Below are 22,550 nucleotides of genomic sequence, written 5' to 3' on the forward strand. Positions count from 1 at the left end.
GCTTTTTTATTAACCAATGGTAATAAAACATATTCACACTATATAGAGGGGAATCCCACATCACTCTCCTACTGTAATATCTCAATAGACAAACAATTCCAACTTCATGGAAAACACCACTCCAGACTGTTCACCCTCTCCAGGCCCAGGCTAGCATGGGAAATGTTTTATTTCCTGACAGCATCCCTGGGAAATGTTTTATCTCTGATTACATCTCAAGTTCATCGTTGTACCATCACCACGGCTAGGGTAGACTGCTGCACTGCCTGAGCTCCAGTGTAGCATGATTATTAAGAACCCACAGGCTGAAGACCAGAAAAGCAAAGCCGCCAATCACTAGAGAGTTCTTACCTCTATGACATCTTCAGATTGAAAGGAGAGTGAGCACTGTCTGTCAAACACACGTACACACACATACACACACATACAGGTGCACACACACATGCATGCACATGTTGTTGAGTTGGAAAGCAGAGCTGGTTTGCGTTATGAAGTATTTAGCAGGAATCCTGTCCATCATGGATGCTACACACAGTTGTTCAAGCTGTGCCCTACACACATATGGCATGTAGGATAGAATGGTCCAACATTCTCTATTTCCCCACCTGTCTTGGTCTCTTTGAAGAATGGTTCAAACTAGGAATAGGGACAATTTCCCAAGTCCAGCTCCAGGACCTTTCCCATTTGTCTCCACACAGGTAGGTGCATCCTTGTTCGCCAGCAATGTTGGAAGCGGACACTTCATTGGCCTAGCAGGGTCCGGTGCTGCTGTGGGCATTTCTGTTGCTGCCTATGAGCTTAACGTGAGTTTTGCCGTGATACGGACATCTCCCCTTTGTTCCGCAGTAGAACCCTGGGGAGGTGTGGGAATGCTTGCCACTTTAAACGTGAAATGGCATTTTTAGTTCAGCAAACAGGAGGTTTTAAATGTACTCCTAGCCAACAAAATTTATGTGGATCTCTCTGTATCTGCTTGGTGGGGACCCATTGGGCCACAACCCCCAAAATCAAGAGGTGAGAGCTCAGGATGCTTCCTCGGAGAAGTAAAAAATGGCAGGTGGCGGGTGACAGGAGGCATAGCTGTATATTTTAAGTGTCAGTTGACCATTACTGGAACAAAGTGCTCAGTAGGATGTGCCCCTCATGTCCCTAAAGACACGGAGATGTCCTATCAGGCCTCTCAGAGTGCCTTCTCCTGCATGTGGTTTTTATTTACAATCATGAGCACTTTTACAGTTTTTACAGACACCTTTGTCACATACACTCACACGGTAGGAGTCGCGCCTCCAGGCTAGGACTAGGTGGCCTCAGCATTCATGCTTGTAAGCACTGCGACCTTGGTCAAGCTACTTGACTTTTCTGGACTTCCTGGATACATTAGGGAGTAACCATGGGTCCCTGCCATGTAGCATCCACATGCTACATGTATTGATTGAACTCCTAACTGTGAAGGGTGCAGAGGAGATGCTGGCATAGGTTAATTGTTCCTTCAGTACCATTGGGCCGATTCTCCTGAAGCAATCTAGTGAGGCCCTCTGATGTCTAATTCATACGGGAGGAAGATGGCTCTTGAGACCTGTGGTAACTCTCCCAGAATCCTCAGCTCCCTTTTGGTATAACCCACCACTGCAGGGGAAGAGAAGGGGTGCAGAAGTGACCACTGCAGGGGAAGAGAACGGGGTGCAGAACTGACCAAAGAGGACAGTGCTGTGTTTAGGAGACAGAATTAAATGTCCCCCAAGTCTTTTAGTCTTTTATTTCCATTTTCTTCTCTCCTACTTTATCATCTTCTCTCTCTCTGTTTTGGGGTTTTTGTTTTGTTTTATTTTGAGGGCCTCACTATGTTGCTCAGACTGGTCTCAAATTCTTTGGCTCAAATGACCCCGTCTTATCCTCTAAGAAGTTGAGGCCTCGGGCGCTCTGCCCTGTGCTGTTAACCTCTTGCCATTTTAAACATGGAAATACATAAAAGCCAGGAAAAGTGAACCACTCAGCAAGGAAGTGACCAATGCAGGGGCGGAGTGTAGGCTAGACCAACTCAAGACACAGGGGAAGGGCTCCATCGTGTGGGCAGAGCTGACTGTGTTCTGCCTGTGTTCTTTTGAGCAGGGCTTGTTTTCTGTGCTGATGCTAGCCTGGATCTTCCTTCCCATCTACATTGCTGGCCAGGTGAGTGTGAAGGGAGTGGGGGACACAATATGGCATGGGAACACCTTTGGGAGGCCAGCCTGCATCCCCTCCCTCCTGTGGATAGCCATCTGACAGCCATTAAGTCTCCTGGCACTGGGGACAGACGTTGTAACAGGTGAGAAAGAACAAAGGAACCCCATCCCACACAGATCTGACTGGTACCCAGTATCCTCAGCACACACGGGGTACTCAGAGGCTGACCTCAAAGCATCTTTTCAATGTCAGAACACAAAGATAAGCCTTACAATCCCTTACATGTATAAGCCATAACATGTTGCTTTTAGCTAAAATTCAAGCACACATATATATCCATATGCATGTATTTGATGCAGTGGTTCCTTTCCTTTATGCTCAAATCTATAAAAGCTATTTCTGACTGAGATGGAATGCCAACATTGTGTTGCACAAACAAGAAATCTACGTATGTTTGTGTGTGTGTGTGTTTGGCTGCTGGGGATGGAGTCAGGACTGCTAACACTGAGCCACACCCCTAGCCTAGACTTGGTGGAAAGCAGTTTGCAAGGGCTTTCTAATGCCACTGTCAGCCGCTTGTCACTCATGTTCCTGAGGCCTTCGTCTCTGTCAGGTCACATGACATCATAACCACCCACTGAGCAAGCAATAGCTGACTTTAACTTTGTAATATGTAAATTTAGAAATAGACAAAATGGGAGGAGTTTGGACATTAGACATTATGTAAAGTTAAAAAGTGGTAGTGTAGGGACAGAGGGATTCCCCTGGGGAGGTTGTCAAGAGTCTAAAGGAGGCTTGGATGAGCAAGGGGTCCTGGGTCTGCTCATGAACTCTTGCAAAATAGGTAAAATAGGGTGCATACATAAAATATCTCAGGTATTCCAACACAGGACTGGGAGTGATGAGCATGAATGTGTGTGTGTGTGTGTGTGTGTGTGTGTGTGTGTGTGTGTGTGTGTGTAAGTATCAATACATGTGTACCATAGAATTTGTGCAGGTCAGAGGACAACTTTCAGGAACTGGTTCTGTCTTTCCATAGGTTCTGAGGATCTCAGGTTGTCAGACTTGGGCTGCCAAGCACCTTTACCTACTGCAAAGCGATGGATTTTAACTGACAGACTGGGGGCAGGAAAGGGGATGGTGAGACGCAGGTTGTTCATCAGAGTTGAAGGGGGATTGACGGGTGTTCTCAGCTGACGGATCCCATTTTTTTTCTGGCCAGTAGAAAACAATGTCACCTGCTGAGGGGTTGGCTAGGGGGCATGGGGTGAGATTGAGAAAAGCCACAAAGATCTGAGAAAACTCAGGATGCTGTAGCTGTTTGTAGTGGTGAACCCGTCAACAGCCACGTTGCCTTCCAATGAAGAGGGGACATCTTTTCATGGTACACGAGGCCAGGAAAAGGGACGATGAAAACAGAGCTGAGCAACTCTTCTGTTCTCTAACAAGATGAAATTGGGACTATGGTGGCGGCCAGTGGTACCTTAGAAGCCCAGACAGATGAGGCCCTGGGTTCCATGCTCAGCACTCCAAAATAAGGAAAAATAAAATAAAATGCCTGGGAATTTTTTTAGACATCCTTTGGGCGGCATCTTTCAAGTATACAAAGGAGAGAGTGAGCCCATGCTGGGTAAGTGCCACGGTACCGAGAGCGTAAACCACCATCCAGTTTGCTTTTACTGGAAGTCAAGGCAGGCATGGCAACACATAGCAAACCTGCAGCAAAGCCATAAAGCACAAGCGTGTCACTTAGCAAACAGTTGTAAAATGAACACCATATCCGGATGTGAACCTCTCTTCCAGATGCTTTCTTCCCCTTGAGTCCTAGCCACTCACAGCTTTGGTTATACACCCTGCAGAATGTCGCTTCGTTTAGCTGATGTAGCGCCTTAAAGCTGTGTGTGGGTAGAACCGGGATGTGGGTAGCTAGCCGTCCTCAACTACAGAGTGAGGTGAGATGGGAATCCGCTGCCCTCGCCACTGTGGGGCAGGTCGGCTCCAGCTCCTGTAACTAACTGTTCGGCCACATGTGGGCTTTTAGTTTGTTCTGCTGGGCTGTGAGGGACAATGCTCCTTAATGATACCTTCTTCCAAGTTATTTTGAGATGAGGTCTTGCTTAGGCTGGCCCCCCACTCACAATCCTCCTGCCTCGGCCTCCTGAGTCCTGGGATTGCAGGTAGCTTCTACGCCTGGCTTACACAAGTCTTAACGCGCGAAAACACATGCCGAGGGTGAGACTCTTCGGTGAGGGGAGCCCCCAGACTTATCTTAGGCTCACATGAGGCGGCAACCCCTCACCCAGAGCAGTTTCACTCCGCACCCCTCGAAGCGTTTCAGAGCCCATGTTGTCCAGTATTTAACATCCTTGCCAAAGTTTTGGTATTACCTGATGTTAAAACTCTGTGAGCTGTGTGCGCGTGCATGCGTGCGTGTGCGTGTGTGAATACAGCATCCATGGAGGCCAAGGAGTCAGATCCCTGGAGTTGGAGCGACAGGTGGTCGCAAGCCACTCGATGTAACTTGTTGCAAGAGCAGTAAGAGTTCCTAACTACACAGCCGTCACTCCAGCGCCACCTCTGACCTTTTAGTTGTCAATTCAAATGACTTTCTGGTCATTTGAAAATCATCTCTGAAGCTTGTAGACACAGTCTGGGCCTGGACTGTCCCCTGAAGGTCATAGTGTTACCCTGGATCTCCAGTGAGGTGCCGTTAGAGGAGGGATTTAAGAGGTGGAGCCCTTGGAAAGGACTGTGGGACCACTGTCTCTTCCATTTCTTCTCTTTACTTCCTGGCAGTGAGGAAGGCACCTTTCTAGGCCATAGGCTCCCAGTGTGGTGCCGCCTCAGGTCTAAAGAGACAGGGACAACATCAAAGACAACACCATGAGCAAGTGAGCCCAGATTAAACTGTGAGCCTTCACGAATTGATCACCTTGAGTGAAGGAAAGAGAGTCGTCTAGAACTTTCACCCAGTTTTATGTTTTTAAGCTGTATCACTTGTTTCATTGATTTATAAATTCTGGAGTTTACAAAGTCAGTTCTAGAAATAAGCTGTTGGAATACTTAGGAGTTACAAATATCATTTCTATCCCGAGGCTTGTCTTTTTCGCTGCCCCCCTTTGTGTGTGCGTGCGTGTGTGTGTCCGGGGATGGACCCTGGCCTTTCACAGGTCAGGGAGGCATTCTATCTTGTTACACCCAGTCATTCACTTAATTACTGGAGTTTCTCCATAGACGGATGTCAGTCTTAGCATAGTCTCATTGATCACCTTTCATTTCAATGTCTTGCTTAAAATGCCTTTTCCTAGTTAGGTGTGATGGTTCATGCCTGTTATAGTAAGATTCAGAAGGCTGAGGCAGGAGGATTGCCATGAGTTTGAGACAAGCCTAGGCTACGAGTTCCAGGCTAGTTTGGCCTATAAAGTATATAAACCTTTTCTCGTGTAATAACAGAAACAAAAATCTTTACCTACTCCCAAGGCCAAAGATGTTTTTCTGAATACTATCTTCTAGAACTTCCCCATTTGCTGTTATCCACTGAGAATTTATTATCTCTTCATTATTTGTGTGTGCCTATATGTGTGTGCACACATATGTGGTATACATGCATGTTTATGCACATGTACATCGGGGCTAGAGTTCAGCCTTAGGCATTGTTTCTCAGGGGCTGACACAACCTTAGTTTTTTAAGAGAGGAATTCTTACTGGGATCTGGGGCTCACCAATTTGACTAGGCTGACGGGGCAGGATCCTGTCTCTGCCTCCCCAGTACTGGGATTTCTAAGTGTGCTCCACACCCATTTTTACATGGGTTCTGAGAATTGGACTCTGGTCCTCATAGACTGAGACCTCCCCAGCCCTTCAATACAACTACGCTTTACAGACTGAAACCTCCGCACGCTAGAGGACAGCGTCAAATACTTGCATCCTTAGAGACTAGCTTTGCTTATGAACATGGAGATTGAGCCATAGCCCTCAGGTGCCACCAAGCAGCCGTGGTGCACTCTGTGATTTCCTCTGTGTGACCATCCAGTGAAGAGCCACGCATTAAGCTTCATGCAGGTGACAGTGACGTCACAGAGTGGTGAGGGAGTTCCCATGGGCATGGGTGACTGGATCTGATCTGGAGAGAGGACACAGTTTCTGGGATCCCCCTCCACACCCTCCACCATCAGGGGAGAGTGTGTGTGTCAGCCAGAGCTCTGGGAGCTGGAGCGGTAATCTCTAAGGTTGGTGTCTTTTGTTCAACTTATCTTGTTTGAGTTAGCTTTTGGGACAGTCTCGGCACTGGCTCAAGCTGACCTTGAATCTGTGATCTTCCTGCCAGGATTATGGGTGTGTGCTACCTTATCTTGGCTGCTGTGTCTATTTCTTTGGCCCAGTCATTCAGCACCAGCAAGAGGGATGGTCCCTCTGTGATCCCTTGGGCTGTGGTTTATGTCTGTAGTCGGAGGAGTCTGTGGCCTAGACTTTCTGACTCACTGGCCTATTTCCTGAATGGCTTGGACTTTAGAATAAAGGCTACCTTCAAGATTGGAAAGCTTTTTGTGTAGTGTGTGAATGAAGCAAGCTCTCCTTTGTTTCCTTCCTCCTCCTCCTCTTCCTCCTCTTCTCCTGTCTCTAGAAACTTCCTGTAGCAGCTATCCTCCATTGACCCCAGGGTCAACTGATAGTGAGAGCCAATGAGAGGAATCTAGCTCAGGAGCCAAGCCCAGATGGCAGTTGTCTTGTCAATGGCAGATTAGATAGTGGTTGTCCAGAGTGTCTTTTCTTGGTACATTTATCTGAATGGACCAGAGCACCCACTGTACTCCCTGATCAAGTCTCAAGTCCCAGAGTGTACAAGGCTTGCACTATTCCGACAGTGTCAGAACTTCATATAAAATACTTCTGGAAACTTCCTGCTGAGATTACCTTGGAGAAAATCAGAAGACTTATGCAGGACATCCATGGGAGTCAGAATCCCAACTTGTCTTTTGAGGAGAAGAGATGAATAGAGAAGCTTTATTAAACCTGTCAAAACTATCTATTGTTATCTTTATTGTTTGCCAGTGTTTTAATATGAAAAATTCAAAGATGCCTAAACATTTAACTTATCTCACTTAAAACACTAGAACATTCAGTCAGATTCTACTATTAAGTTACTAGTTTAACTTTTTTGAGTCAGGTTTTTACCAGGTAGCCCAGGCCGGCTTCAAACTGATAATCCTCCTGCCTCAGTCTCCAGAATGGCCACTCAGCCCATATTAATCATTTTTTCATCACTGCAACATAATACCTGAGATAAACAGGGGTGGGGTTTATTTTCACATTTCCAGAGGTTTCAATCTCTTGTTAGCAGGCTCCCTTCCTTTAGACCCATGACAAGGAAGAAACATCATGGAGGGGAATGATGGTGGGGAAGGTGGTTCACTTCATGGCCCCCAGGAAGCAGAGAGACAGGGAGGAGCTGGTGACAAGGTCTATCCCTCAAGGCAGGTCTTCAGTGACCCACCCTTCCAAACAGGTCTTCTTAGCTCCCACCACCTCCCGATAATATCATTAAGTTAGGAACCCATCAGGAGATGAATTCATTGCTAAGTCAGAGCCCTCCGGATCCAAACACTTCTCTGACTGGGTCCGTCGACTGGGACCACGCCTTCCACATGTGAGCTTCTGGAAGAGGTTATGAGACCAAACGCAGCCTTTCCAAATGAAGAAATATGCCCCATGAGTGTCATTATCCTATCCTTCCCCATCTGACTCCTGGGACCCGTGGAAGAACACCCGCTGGTTAGAGGTCCCAGAGTGGCACCCCAATCATGGTTCTCAGCAGCACGGCCATCCCGGAAGCATCCCACATGGAGTGACAGTCTCTGCTTCAGACTCCCATCCCCACATCCGGGCACTGCCAGAACTCAGTGCCTCTGGGATGAAGACGCTCTGTGCACCATTGCTTCCTTCTGGATATTCTAGTCCCAGAATTCCAAAGGGAGGATGAGCAGATGGAGATTCCTGCAGTGATTTCCGTGCTGTTTGTGGGGCCAACTACGCCGCACCATGGAGTGAAACTCCTCTTTCCAAGGTCTTTTAGGGCTGTTTTTTGTTTTGTTTTTATCTTTTTGGTAACAGGGTCTTACTGTACAACCTTAAACTCTCAATCCTCCAGCCTCAGTCTCCTGAATGCTGGGATTACAAGCATATACCGCCTTGCTTGGTGGGTTTTGCCCCTTAAGTTTTGAAGTGAGTTATATTTTGCTCTTAACTGACATGCAATCACTGTGGGCATTTCATCTTATCAGGGGACAGAGAGGGCAAAGTCTCGTGTGCAGCCTGGGTATCCTTAGCACTTCAGCAACGTTCTCTCTAGCTCCTCTCTTTTAAAATAAGAACATTATTCTTTGACAATTTCATGTATGTACAGGACATGTTATGACCATATACACATTTCCTCCTCCAATTCCCCACCCTAGGTTGCCCCATTGTGTCCCCTTACGATTGAATGCTATTGTTGTCCCCTCCTCCTCCTGATACCCCGCTGTGTCCAGTTAAAGCTGCGCATCCGCTCATCTCTGGCCCCAGGAGCGGCTCTCAGCATCAGGAAGTTGCTAAAAGAGAACAGACGGCATACATCATTGCTTTATTCTTCCCTATATTTATTTTTCTGGGTTCCCTTAAATTTGTAAATTTCCACTTACAGTAGTAATTTAAAGTTTCAAGGGTTGAAGTTAGCTCAGGGGAAAAACACTTACCTAACATGCAAGAGGCCCAGAATTCAATTCCCAGAACTTCTTTTAAAAAATCATTTTGGGGAGCGGGGATGAAGTTATTTCGGTAAAAAGATAAGTTCACTTAAATAGAGAAAACTAAGCTAAATCCAGCATACAGTAAAACTAGGCTGGAGAACAGAATGCCTCATGTTTATAAACACAGTAGTTGGGGTATGCCCGGGGGGGCGGGGGGGGGTTGAAGTGGCTCAGCCAGGAAAGGTGCTTGCTGCCAAACCTAACAACCTGAGAGTCAACTCCTGCAAGCTATCCTCCGACTTCCACACTTCTCCTGCAAGCAAGCTGTCTTCCGATTTCCATACTTGTGCACCCATCACACACACACACACACACACACACACACACACACACACACACACACACACACACACACACACAAATAAATAAACCTGAAACAATAGTTAGGTTAGGTGCACAGCCCTGTACAGAACCCAGCCTGCCCCCTTTCCAAGTCTCCAAGTCTTCTTCCTCCTTAAGTCTGCTGTGGAGAAGCCCAAGATGATGCTCCATCCTTCTAAATTTGTGGGGTTGGAGGAGGTGGGCAGGGCTGGTGGCCAGGCTGAGGAGACAAATGCCCAAAGTCAGCTGAGTTTGATAAAGCTGTTTTAACTCCTAGGTAACCACGATGCCGGAATACCTCAGGAGACGATTCGGGGGCAAGAGGATCTCCATCACCCTGGCTGTGCTCTATCTGTTCATCTACATCTTCACCAAGATCTCGGTAAGGTGGACACATGGCCTGGCCACCTTCCTGCAGCACAGTGAGAAGCTGGCCTTAGTGTATGAGGGTTTCCTCCATATCTGTTTCTCCTCCCCTGGGGCTGGTTTGATGTTGGAAGTAGAGGGAAGGGGGTAAGATGGGCGGAAGAAGCATGTAGGAAGGAGAGGCAGAGGCAAGGAATCCTTCCCGATGCCTGTCAAAGCTGGCTTGAATACGTCTCAGCTTGACAGTAGGGTCACTGAATAGAGACACAAGAACCACTCCCACCCCCCTGCTCTTGGGTAGGACTGTGACCTTCCTCCAGAATCAGGGAGTGGTAAGATGTTAATCGGCTGTTTTGAGATAGCCTGGGCCTGCCTCACCCTGACCTTTGGATGACCTCCAGGAAGGTGACAAAGAGCAGGTGCATCAGAACTTCCAGACGTGGGCTGCTCACTAGGTTTGGCTCTGGGGGTGGCAATGATCTTGTCCCACATGGAGTAGGGGCAGAAGAGATTCCACTAAAGACAAACAGCAGCAACTGACTGTCCTAGCTGCAGACACAAGGTACTGCTAGGATGGTTACTTATAGTCTGGTAAGGGGTGAGTGTCATCTCAGGAGGAATCCACCAGTTGGAAATAGGGGTGCTGCCATGCCAGATGGCTGGACCACCACCGGTCAAAGCTGGAAGATGCATCCAAACATATTATGTTGGGAGACAGACTGTTTCTGAAAGCCCAGAGCCTTAGAAAATCAGAGTGAATAAAGGTTAAGCCTGCCAACTTTGAAGGGCTGGTGTAAGCTCTCACCCAGCTCTGTTGCGGATGAGGGGAAAGTCACACAAGAGCTTTAATGAGAGAAGGATGATGTCATCCTGGGTGGAGCATGAAGGCTGCAGTGTGGAGGAGAGTGGGCAGAAAGACCCACAGAAGAAGCAGGAAGGTCATGAGGCTGTTGCCAGAGTACAGGGCAGGCATCTCAAACTCACTTGCCCACGGGGCTTCATTTTGATCCCCCCAGTTTAGGATGAGATGGATGAGGAAATAAATGTGTGTGACTCTTCTGTATTAGTCAGAATCTGGGAGAGAGCCTGTTCCTGGGAGCTGCTGCTGTTGCTGCCCATCTTCCATCCACTGCTGCCTCAATCCACCATCCATTCCGTGGTCCATGCATCCACCCACTCCTGCCTCAATCCACCATCCATTCCGTGGTCCATGCATCCACCCACTCCTGCCTCAATCCACCATCCATTCCGTGGTCCATGCATCCACCCACTCCTGCCTCAATCCACCCATCCATTCCGTGGTCCATGCATCCACCTGCTCCTGCCTCAATCCACCCATCCATTCCGTGGTCCATGCATCCACCCATGTCTGCCTCAATCCACCATCCATCCTGTGGTCCATGCATCCACCCATGTCTGCCTCAATCCACCCATCCATCCTGTGGTCCATGCATCCACCCATGTCTGCCTCAATCCACCCATCCATTCCGTGGTCCATGCATCCACCCACTCCTGCCTCAATCCACCATCCATCCTGTGGTCCATGTATCCACCCACTGCCTCCTCCATATCCATCCATTCTCTAGTTCATCACCCATTCATTCACCGATTGACTTCTCATCCTACAGGGAGACATGTATGAGGGTGCCACCTTCATCCACCCACTGATTTCTAATCCTACAGGTAGACATGTATGCAGGTGCCATCTTCATTCAGCAGTCCCTGCACCTGGATCTGTACCTGGCCATCGTGGGGCTCCTGGCAATCACAGCTCTGTACACTGTTGCAGGTATAATGGGACGTGCATGATGCTCAGAGTTGATGGGCAGGGCTGTGGGCCACCCATTTTGTTCTGGCACACCTTCTGGTGTTCTAGTGTGCTAAGGCCATCTACTCACTAAATCTCATCCCACTACCCTGAACGATGACATTTTGTTAGCCATTATCCAAAGGAAAGAGGGATACTTAATAAGAAAAGGAATTATCCAAGAGCATCACAAATGAGCCAGACAAGGTGGTTTATGCCCATCATTCCAATACTCAGGAGGCTAAGGCAGGAGGATTCTGTGTTTGAGGCCAGCTTGGGCTATGGACTGAGACCCTGTTTCAACAAACAAGCAAAACATCCCACAGCTACACAATGTTTTCCTATTCTATGTTCCAAAAGGACTAGTTGAAAACCTACTAAGTGCTAAGCATGTGAGTCCACATGTATGATCCGAAGCTGGGCAATAAACAGCCGATTTTGAAGCCTGAGTTTAGGCAGCTTTATTTTTTTTTCCTCTTAGATTTGTGACCAAGAAAGTGATTGGTGCATAGAGGGCTTTCAAGTAGCTGGGGTATTTTGTTTTGTTTTGTTTTTTTTTAAATAGTCACCTGTTTACGCTGGCTTTGCCCTTCCTGCCTCCTCTTGGTATAATTCATCCCACAAATGTACATGCATACACACATCTTCACGTTGTGGATCACCTACTATGTGCCAGGCACCATAGACAACGGGATGGGAAGGAACCAGAAAGACAAAGTCTGTCCCAGAACTTAAGGACCTGAGGTAGAAGAATGTTGAGCTCAAGGCCAGCCTAAGCTATACAGAGAGACCCTGTTTCTTAAGAACACCATATAACAAAAGAAAACCACCAAAACCAAATTAATAATAAACCCAAAACTCTTGTGTTCACACATGCATGTTCTCTCTCTCTCTCTCTCTCTCTCTCTCTCTCTCTCTCTCTCTCTCTCGCTATGAGGAAACAAATGAACAAGGAAATCAATTGGTAATGTCAGAGTATATTATTATACTTGATAAAAGCTATCAAGGGTGACCATGAGGCTGGGGACCAACCAATAAAAGGAAAGCTTTTTAAAACACATAAAGCACTCAGTCAAGGGCTCTCAAAGGCAATCTTTCAACCAAATTGAAACGGCATGAGAAGTGAGGAGAACCCCAAGCAGAGGGAAAGACAACTGTAAAGCCCGAGGAATGAAAGCACCCTTTCCCCAGCCATGGAATAGCAGGGGGCGTCAGTGGCAATGACAATGCGCCTGTGTTCACTGAACTCCAGGCAGTGCTGCGAGAAGGGTGTCCTCAGAACCTAACTGCAATGGCTCTGACGAGGAACCAGCGAGGAGGCAGGGAAGGACCGAGCTCTGGGGCAATATCAGGGAAGGGACACCATCCAACACTTGGCAGAGGCCCCAATACAGAAAGCCTACTGGAAGCCACGCACTCAGAACAGGAGGAGAGAGTGAGCTAATTGTCATGGCCATCTACAAGTTCCTTCTACAAGTTCCTTGTTTGGAGGAGTCGGTCTCCTCTGTGAGGCTGGATGTTGTATGAGGGCAGGAGCATGCCACTTGGTGGGCACACAGAACCTGATAGCATGCTCGCCAGATATTCAGTGGCCAATTAAACAAAATGTTTAACTGCGCCACGGTACTTGGTAAGTAGGCGGGATTCAGTACGTATTGGTATAGAAATAAGATGGGCTCAGTGGTACCAACTGTGGACTTTTATGACTTCTGGCTCACTTGAGGGAACATCAGAGAACTAGGGTGGGATTGTAAACCAAGTCCCCCATTACTTGAGAGAGGGCTCCATTACTACTGACCAGGAAAGGGACTTTAAGGGTACCAAACCCTTCTACATGCTTGTTTTTCTCTTTCCTTCTCTCTCCCTCCCTCCCTCCCTCCCTCCCTCCCTCCCTCCCTCCCTCCCTCCCTTTCTCCCTCTCTCCCTTTCTTCCTTCCTTCCTCTCTTCCTTCCTTCCTCCCTCTCTTTTTCTTCCTTCCCTTTCTTTCTTTCTTTCTTTCTTTCTTTCTTTCTTTCTTTCTTTCTTTCTTTCTTTCTTTTTCTTTGAGACAGGGTTTCTCTGTGTAACAGCCCTGGTTGGTCATTTTGTAGAGCAGGCTGTCCTGGAACTCACAGAGATCCACCTGCCTCTGCTTCCCGAGTGCTGGGTTTAAAGGCGTGCGCCACCACCACCCAGCCTACATGTTTTTCTTAACTGTGTAGCAGTTGCCCTCACATAAACACGTTTATATCAGGTAACAGGTCAACGCCCCTTTCCCTTACAGAGGGGGACACTGGAGAGTGGCTGGGCCTAGTACTCTGTCCATGTTGATGGCCCTGAAAACACCACAAAGGTTTTTAGGGAGGGCAAGTTCAAGAGAATCCTCTTAGGTAACCATGATGGTGTCAAAGAAGCCTAGGTGGATTCCGGATACCTAGGACTCACATTCTTCTTCCAGCCTTAAAAATGAGGGGTGTTGGGCCAGAGAGATGGCTCGGGGGGTAAAGGTGCTGACCACAAAGCCTGTCAGAGTGAGTTCAACTCCGGACCCCACATGGTGGGAGAAGAGGCCGAGCCCCTCAAGCTGTCTTCTGACCTCCATGCACGCGCTGTGTCACACGGGTACATGCACACGCAAATAGGGAAAAGGAAACACTGAAGCAAGGGAGAGGGCGACAGGGCACGGGTGACATCACATGTGACATGAAAGCAGAAATGAAGCTGTGGCGAAAGGGGGCCAGGGTGATGTGGGACAAGAGGGAGAAGAGAATTCAGAACTAATTCTGTTTAACTATTCCATAATGAAACCTCATATTTGGCATGCTAAATGCTAATCTAACTTTTTTTAAAGATTTATTTATATATTTATTATATATACAACATCCTGCCTCTATGTATTCCTGCATGCCAGATCTCATTACGGATGCTTGTGAGCCACCATGTGGTTGCTAGGAATTGAACTCAGGTCCTCTGGAAGAGCAGCCAGTGCTCTTAACCACTGAGCAATCTCTCCAGCCCCTAATCTAATTTTTTTTAATAAAAAAGGAAAACATTCAGAGTTAGGCCTGTGGTCCAGATCCACTTCCTCTATCAGTGAGGAACTGCTGTGTAACAAGCAAGCCACATGCCCTGTAACAAGACACCTATACAGCGAGGGGCTTAAACAATGGCTTGCTAATCCCCGGTAGTCTGTCGGTTGCCTGGATGGCTGATTTGATGGTCTTATCTGGCTTTGTGGAATTGTAGTTCAGTGGCAGCTGGAACAGCTGGCTGAAACAGATAGCCTCTCTCATGTGGTGGATGGTTAGCTTGGGCTGTGGGGAGCAGATTCCCTTCCTTTGAGTTAAGTGGGGCTGGAGACTGAACCTAAGGCTTGGCAAGTGCTCTACTTCCAAGTTCCTTCCAGCGGCCTTAGACTTATTTTTGTTATGCCCAAATCCATGAAGTCCTCCAAAAGCCAACAAGGAGACCGAGTCCCATATGTAAAAGCAAAGAGCCTTTGTTTTATGCAAGTTTGCAAACTAGGTCTGTCTGCATGTCCAATCTATTGGAATAAATGGAGAGCCCCGAGCTCAATTAGTGTTGGGTTTTTATAGTAGTAAAGATGGGGGTGAGGGGTTTCTGAGTGAGGTTCAGGACCCCTGATTGGCTGACATTTGTCTAGGGGTGTCCTGGTGAGTGTGTGCTGGCAGGTGATCCTATCTACAGCAGTTGGAACGTTAGGCATTTCCTTTGGATGGTTTGTTCTTGAGTGGTGCTCAGGTAATCTCAGTTTGTGGTTCTTCCTGCAACCAGGTATTGCTTCAGGGTAAACTACTGAGACTCAGGCCTTCATTAAACTTATCAGTGGCTGAGTCCTACACTGGCAGGTGATAATGGCTGGAAGTAAAGAACTTCCTTTGGGTGGTCTGTTCATATTTAGCTATCACGGCTGGCTCCTACAGTTTTAAGACATGGTCTTAAGCAGGACAGAACTCCTGCCTCTCCTGCCTCTACTTTCCAAATGCTAGGATTCCAGGCATGCGGGACACAGTTCCTGAGGCTTCTTACAGCATACTGTTCTTTAAAAAAAAAAAAAAAAAAACGAAAGAAAGAAAGAAAGAAACTATTCAAAATCAAAAAAAAAAAAAGAAAAGAAAAAAAGAAAAGAAACTAAGCATACTGTTCTCAGGGCAGCAAAATCCCAGCGCTCCTAAAGGGAGCCACATGCAAGCGTGTCCACTCTATCTATTCCTTTGATCACAGCAAGTCACAAGGCCAGGCCCATACCACAGAAGTAGAGACATCAACCTCAGCTCCCCATGAAGGTGCAGCAAAGCAATACTGTGAAATGTTCACGGAACACAGGGACCAGCTGAGGCAGCCATCTGGGCGGGCCTCAGTCCTGAGAATTTGGTGGCATTTCCACCTTCTAGGCTCCCTCCAGCCCAGAGTAATCCTCCCACATGACCTGGCCCTAACCTGTGCTCCTCCTTCCAGGTGGTCTGGCTGCTGTTATCTACACAGATGCTCTGCAGACTGGGATCATGCTCATAGGGGCATTCACCCTGATGGGCTACAGTAAGTGGGGACCTTGGCTTTCATCAGTAGGATGCGAAAACGCAGGGACCAGGAAACATGCTTAGTTACTACCTGGTCCCTCCCATTCCAGTGGGGGAGGGGGGAGGGAAAGGGAGAGAGAGAGAGAGAGAGAGAGGGCATTTGCATGTACAACATCAGATTTCTTCTTTAGTTACTCTTCACCTTAATGTTTTGAAACAGTCTCACTGAGCTTGGAGCTCACTGATCCACCTACACTGGCTGGAGTTGCTTGTTTGCCCCTCCCCCAGGCTCTGGGGTCACAGCCATGCCCCCACCCCTGAAATTTATTTATTTTCTTTTTCCTTTTTTTAGTTTAAATTAAACTATAATTACACCACCTCCCCCTTCCCTTTCTTCCCTCCAGCCCCTCTTGTATGCCCCTCCACTTCCTTTCAAATTTATGGTTCCTTTTTCTTTACGTATTATTGTTACACACATATAAGTATATAAATACAACCTGCTAAGTCTTGTATTTTTGTTGCCTGTGTGTATATGATTTCAGGGATGACCACTTTGTATTGGATAACCAATGGATCTACTAATTTTCAAAGTGAAAACTTTGATAGTTTTTCTGATAATGGTATGGATAAATGATGACATAAATCATTTATGAATGAAAGGGAGAAAGGGATAACTTTCAGTCAGGGATGGTTTTGACCTTGGGAGATGATTTAGACACAGAAGACTATGACAGCAGGACAGTGTTTTCATACGCTCTGCACCCGGTGTCACCACTGTCTTACATGACACGTTAAAACACGACATTTAGATGCATGTCCGTGTAAAGTTCGGGCCAGTGACATCAGGGGTCTCCATCATTCTCTCTCTCTCTCTCTCTCTCTCTCTCTCTCTCTCTCTCTCTCTCTCTCTCCCTCTCTCCCTCTCTCCCTCCCTTTCTCTCTCTCTCTCTCCCTCTCTCCCTCCCTTTCTCTCTCTCTCTCTCTCTCTCTCTCTCTCTGGTATGTGTGTGCGGTGCACGCATGTATGTATACACGCATATTTGCTTCTGTGTGAGCACATATGCAGGGGTTTTGTACTTGCGTGTAGAGGTCAAGGTTGACATTGGGTGTCTTGTGTCTTCATCTCTTCACATGAACTCATCAGTTCTAGCACAACTAGTCAGCTCGCCATGGAGGGTCGGTCTCCACCTATTACAGGCTGATGTTACAGATGAGTTATCACACCCAACTGGTGCATCCGTGGGCTCTGGGCATCCAATTCTGGTCCTCATACTCACATGACAAGTGCCTTAGCTCCTGAGCCTTCTCCCTAACCTGCTCGTCTCTTAGATTGCAAAGCTCAAAGCTCAGCTGCTAAACAACCCAGCAGATAGAGGAAGACGGTCGTCAGGTGTGGTGACGTACATGTGCAGTCCAGGTACTTGAGAAGCTGAAGATGGCTTGAGCCTAGGCGTTCAAGGTCAACTTGGACAACATAAAGAGACATACTATTTTAAAAACAAACAAAAATGTTTGGTAATTGGCTCCAGACCTCAAACCTCAATCATCTTGCTGCTGCCCGTGAAACTGGTAATATATCCGTGGAGATGCAGAGGACTGGGTGCCCAAGGCACCGGAAGTTATTTGGCTTTTAGCATTGCGCAGGGCACATGTCTGCATTTTGGATATACGCCACTTTCGACTTTCAATTGAGATTTCAAAGAAATAATCACAGAGTAATACATTTGTCTCATGATTCAAACGACAAAAACCACTTGCTAGCTTTTAGATAGATTCTTCTGCACTCTTGTGAAGGAGAAAAAATATTCATTTCTATTTTCTCTCCCTCTCGTAGTAAATCTTTGTCTGAAAACGTCCCTGTTTATTGATTACTTTTGAAAAATGCCTTCACTGTATATAAAAACCTTGGCTGTGGTTTGTCTTCCCGGTACGTTAGAGGAGCCTCTGCTGCCCCTGTACCGCAGTAGGGAGGTCTGCAATTCTCATTTTTAGTCCTGTTACCCCGAGTCCCACCTCCTACTTCGGTTGCCTTGAAGGAAACGATTCTGCTTCATCTTTTTTATTTTTAACTTTTAACACCTTTTGCCTTTTTCCTCACAACGTCTCTGAGGCTGGCCCTGAACTTCTGACCCTCCTCCTTCTCCCCCTAATCCCCCCACCCCACCAGTACAGGAACTATAGGCATGAGCCGCTGTGCCCGGTCCCTTTACCTTTCATTTTCAGCCTTTCTAGTACAATAGATGGAAATGGGGGTTGTGTTTATCCTGATTGATTGGTTACTCCTGAGATTTGGAGAATTGTAATTTAAATCCTGGCTGTCCTGGACTTGCTATGTGGACCACACTGGCTTCCATCTCGCAAAGACTCCCCTGCCTCTGTCTCAGGCATGCATTACCACACCTGGCTAGTGTCTTTTACTCTTGGGACTCCAGTGTCACCAAATCTGCTGTATGCCAGCGCCTCACGGCCTCTTTTCTTTTGTATTTCACTTTGAGTTATTTCTATTCTCCTGTTTCCCAGCTTGCCGATGGCTTCTTTGGCTGTGTTGTCTGTTAATGAGCTGACTGATGAGAGATTTGTCATCTCTGTTACCATCCCCATTATATTCTTTCACCGTTTCCTCTCTCTTTCCTCCCCCTTCTCTTCCTTCTCCTTCATTTTTTCAGCCTCTATATGTTGGCTAAGCATACACTCCGGCACTGAACTATGCCCCCCAGTCCCATTCAGTCCTTCCTCATGTATCTCTTTGCTGAGATTGTCCATCTAGTCGTGAATATCGCCCACGTTCCCACTACAGCCTATAACCTATTAATCAGTTATTTTTCATTTCCTATCTGACAGTTGCAACATCTGGGGCACCTATCAGTTTGCCTTTATGACTTTGTTTCGTGACGGTAGGTCATTTTTCTTTCTTTCTTGGGTACCTCATAATTTTCTTGGACGTTGGACATAATCTATAAGACAGTAGAGATTGGGGTAATTTGAAGTTATGTTTGAATACGAGCATAGCTCTTTGGCCAAGTTGCTAATGGAGGGGCCAGTCTGGTTAGGGGCTGAGCTGGAGTTTAGATTTTTCAGTGACTTCTCTGGTTGCCTTTCATGCACCGTCAGCTTCAGATGCCTTGGGCATTATCTCTGCTGTGGGGTCTGCATCTTCAGAATTTGTTTCTTTTTAAACGTCTGTGTTAGCTTCCCCATGGCTGTAATAGAATGCCTGACATGAACAACTTGGAAACAGGAAAGATTTGTTTCGCAAATCTGGCTCACAGTTTCAGAGATTTCAGTCTGTTATTGTGGGGAGGACTCTGTGGGACACAAGTTTACATCATTACAGCCAGGAAGCAAGCAGATGACAGGACACAGCAGGGTGAGAGACAGACACCTTGCTTTGCTCATATACAGAGCGTGACATTAAATTTGATTCAAGAGAAAGTAAAAAAACCTTAATAGTCCAGTGTCTAAAGAAGTAGCCAGAACACTTGACACCAGAAGCCGTCCTAGGAAAAGGAACATTCTTATTACTTCATGACATATAAAATATAAAATATATCTATTGAAATCAATGAGACAAAGTTATTATTTACAGATACTGATATGATCGGCTGTTTAAAGACCTGGAAAAATGACCTGAAGAAGTTGAGTAGATAGAGACTAAAATCAAAAGCATGATCCTTTATCAAAGTGAAGCTTCACATGGTACCCTGACAGTGCCTGCACTGTTGCTACTCAGAGCGCACTTCATGGACGGCAACACAGCGTCACCCTGGAGCTCATGATAGGAATCTCAGCCCCCAGCCTACCTGCTGAGCTTCAGAAATCAGACAGAATCATAGCCCCTAGCCATCCCTCTGGCCCACGCATTGTCTGTACTTCAACAATCAGACAGAATCCCAGCCCCTAGCCATCTCTCTGGCCCATGCATTGTCTGTACTTCAACAATCAGACAGAATCCCAGCCCCTAGCCATCCCTCTGGCCCATGGTCTGTACTTCAACAATCAGACAAATCCCAGCCCCAACCTTCCCTCTGGCCCATGGTCTGTACTTCAACAATCAGACAAATCCCAGCCCCAACCTTCCCTCTGGCCCATGGTCTGCGCTTCAGAGATCACCAAGTGATTCATGCTAGCTTTAGGAAGCTGGACCCCACTCCTATTCTAACTCTATCCCAACTGCTCTAATTGCTGTCGTTTATCTGTTCAAGTTCACTTGCTTCTCAAAAAATTTTAATTTCTTTTATATGTTTGGGTGTTTTGCCTGCTTGTTTGCCTGTTCATGTGTGTGTGCAGTACAAGCTGAGGCCAAAAGAGGGCGCTGGATTCCCTGGACTGGAGCTAGAGATGGTGTGAGTGCTGGGTATCGAACCCTGGTCCTCTTGAAGACTCTTAACTGCTCTTAACTGCTGAAGCATCTCTCCAGTCCTCACTTGCTTTTTATATGGCTATCTTACATTACTGACAAAAACCGCAGCCCCAACTGCTACCACAAAATAACTTTTCAGCTGATAATGATTAGCAATAATTATTACATATTTCAAAATAACTGGGAGAAAGGCTATTGAATAATCCTCAATACAAAGAGATGAAAAACTCTTTGACATGATAGGCATGTTTAATTACCTTGGCGTAATCATTATAGACTGTACACATACATATCAAAATATATTATTCCCATTAATATGTGTAATTATGTATCATTCAGAAGTAAAATAACATTTTTTTAGGGCAGTGAAGATGAACAAAACTCTAACATCCAATAGCTAGGTTTTGTTTTCTCCGTGTTTTTTGTGCACCTGTCTGCAGGAATCCTGAGGGTGTGTGTCATCCCTCCCCACGTGCTCCTATGGAAAAGCAAACAAACAAGCACCCCCTCCCCAAATTCTACCTTCCAAAACCAACTATACTGAATCTTTTCAACAAATGAAGAGGAACAAATGATCTGCAGCTTTTACTAGTCTGCTTTTCAGAACTGTTGTGGCAGAGTCAATGCTAAGCATTTTGTGGGAATTACATCATTCTTCCATGCCCTGGCCTCAGGGGGCTGCTGCACAGTCCCTACCCACAGCAGGGAAGGCTGACAGCAGAGGCAGGAAGTGGCTTGCTTAAGGCCACCTCTTGTGGTACTATGGCAGATGAATAGCTGAGAAGTTCTGAGGCAAAAGCCTCAGGCCCATGGACCAGATCAGGGTACCTGTGAACTTGGATGGGAAAAAAGATAAAATAAAAAAGAAACACCCTGTCTCTATTTCTATCCATTTCCCAATTATAAAGGTAGGTCACACACAACAGCAGTATTTGCAGGACCTATGGCTTTGATAACAAAAGATATCCCAAGTTTCTTTTAACTGCATTAGAGTTATTGCTGATTGTATGTATGTGTGTGCATGCATGTGTGTGTGCGTGCATGTGTGTGTGCGCGCACGTGTGTGTTATATGCGCACATGTATATGGGTGTACTTGTTTATGAGTATATATGTGGAGGCCAGATGTTGATATTAGGTGTCTTCCTCAATCTTTCTACCTTTTTTCTTTTTCTTTTCTTTCTTTCTCTTTTTTGTGACAGGATCTCCCACTGAATGTGGAGATCAACTATTGACTAGACTAGATGACCAGCAGACCCTTCTTTTTGCCAACCCAGTGGTATGGTTACAGATGTTCACCAGCATGCCTAGCTTTTATGTGGATGCTGGGGATCCAAACTCAGGTCTTCATGAGCCATGTCCCCAGCCCACTGCTATTAGAATGCCTATGTGAGTGTGTGTGTTCGCAGCTTCATAACTAAACTATTCTAAGACCTACTATTTTATTGTTTATCATTAGACCAATTATTTAATGGAGCAGGTAAATTATTGTGTCACATTTTTGTAGTTTGATGATTGCTTTCTACACACGCACACTCCTCTGTGTTATGTCCAAATCCGTGAAGTCCCCCAAAAGCTAACAAGGAGACCAAATCCCATATGTAAAAACAAAGAGCCTTTGTTTTATGCAAGTTTGCAAACTTGGTCTCTCCGCATGTCCAATGTATTGGAATAAACGGAGAGCCCCAAGCTCAGTTGGAGTTGGGTTTTTATAGTAGTAAAGGTGGGGGGTGAGGGAATTCTGAGGTTCAGGACCTTTGATTGGCTGACATTTGTCTAGGGGTGTCCTGGTGAGTGTGTGCTGGCAGGTGATCCTATCTACAGCAGTTGGAACGTTAGGCACTTCCTTTGGATGGTCTGTTCTTGGATGATGCTCTGGTAATCTCAGTTTGTGGTTCTTCCTGCAAGCAGGTATTGCTTCAGGTTAAACTACTGGGACTCAGGCCTCCATTAAACTTATCGATGGCTGAGTCCTACTCTGGCAGGTGATAATGGTTGGAAGTAAAGAATTTCCTTTGGGCGATCTGTTCATATCACGGCCGGCTCCTACACTCTGTTCTTTATATTGTGCATTTAGAGTTGATAGTCAGGGCCAGTGAGATGAGTCAGTGGGTGAAGACATTTGCCGCCAAGCCTGATGACCTGAGCGCAGTCCCTGGAATTCACACACTGGAGGAGCACTGGCTCCCACAAGTCGCCCTCTGATCTAACTTTGACACACTGTGGCCT

The 22,550-nt window shown here is 46.5% G+C and overlaps 1 protein-coding gene across 2 annotated transcripts in view; it reads left to right on the forward strand.

Annotated features, from left to right (window-relative positions):
- The window catches only part of Slc5a11 (solute carrier family 5 member 11), a 54,782-nt gene that overhangs the window by 15,917 nt on the left and 16,315 nt on the right, over positions 1-22,550 (forward strand). For both annotated transcript variants that reach the window (XM_075974849.1, XM_075974850.1), the window contains exons 4-8: positions 699-803; positions 2,110-2,169; positions 9,547-9,651; positions 11,319-11,424; positions 15,902-15,982. In XM_075974849.1, coding sequence (XP_075830964.1) covers positions 699-803; positions 2,110-2,169; positions 9,547-9,651; positions 11,319-11,424; positions 15,902-15,982 — 457 coding nt within the window. The remainder of the gene's footprint in view (positions 1-698; positions 804-2,109; positions 2,170-9,546; positions 9,652-11,318; positions 11,425-15,901; positions 15,983-22,550) is intronic.

The sequence above is a fragment of the Microtus pennsylvanicus genome, chromosome 5 (assembly GCF_037038515.1).
Source record: "Microtus pennsylvanicus isolate mMicPen1 chromosome 5, mMicPen1.hap1, whole genome shotgun sequence".
Taxonomy (NCBI): domain Eukaryota; kingdom Metazoa; phylum Chordata; class Mammalia; order Rodentia; family Cricetidae; genus Microtus; species Microtus pennsylvanicus.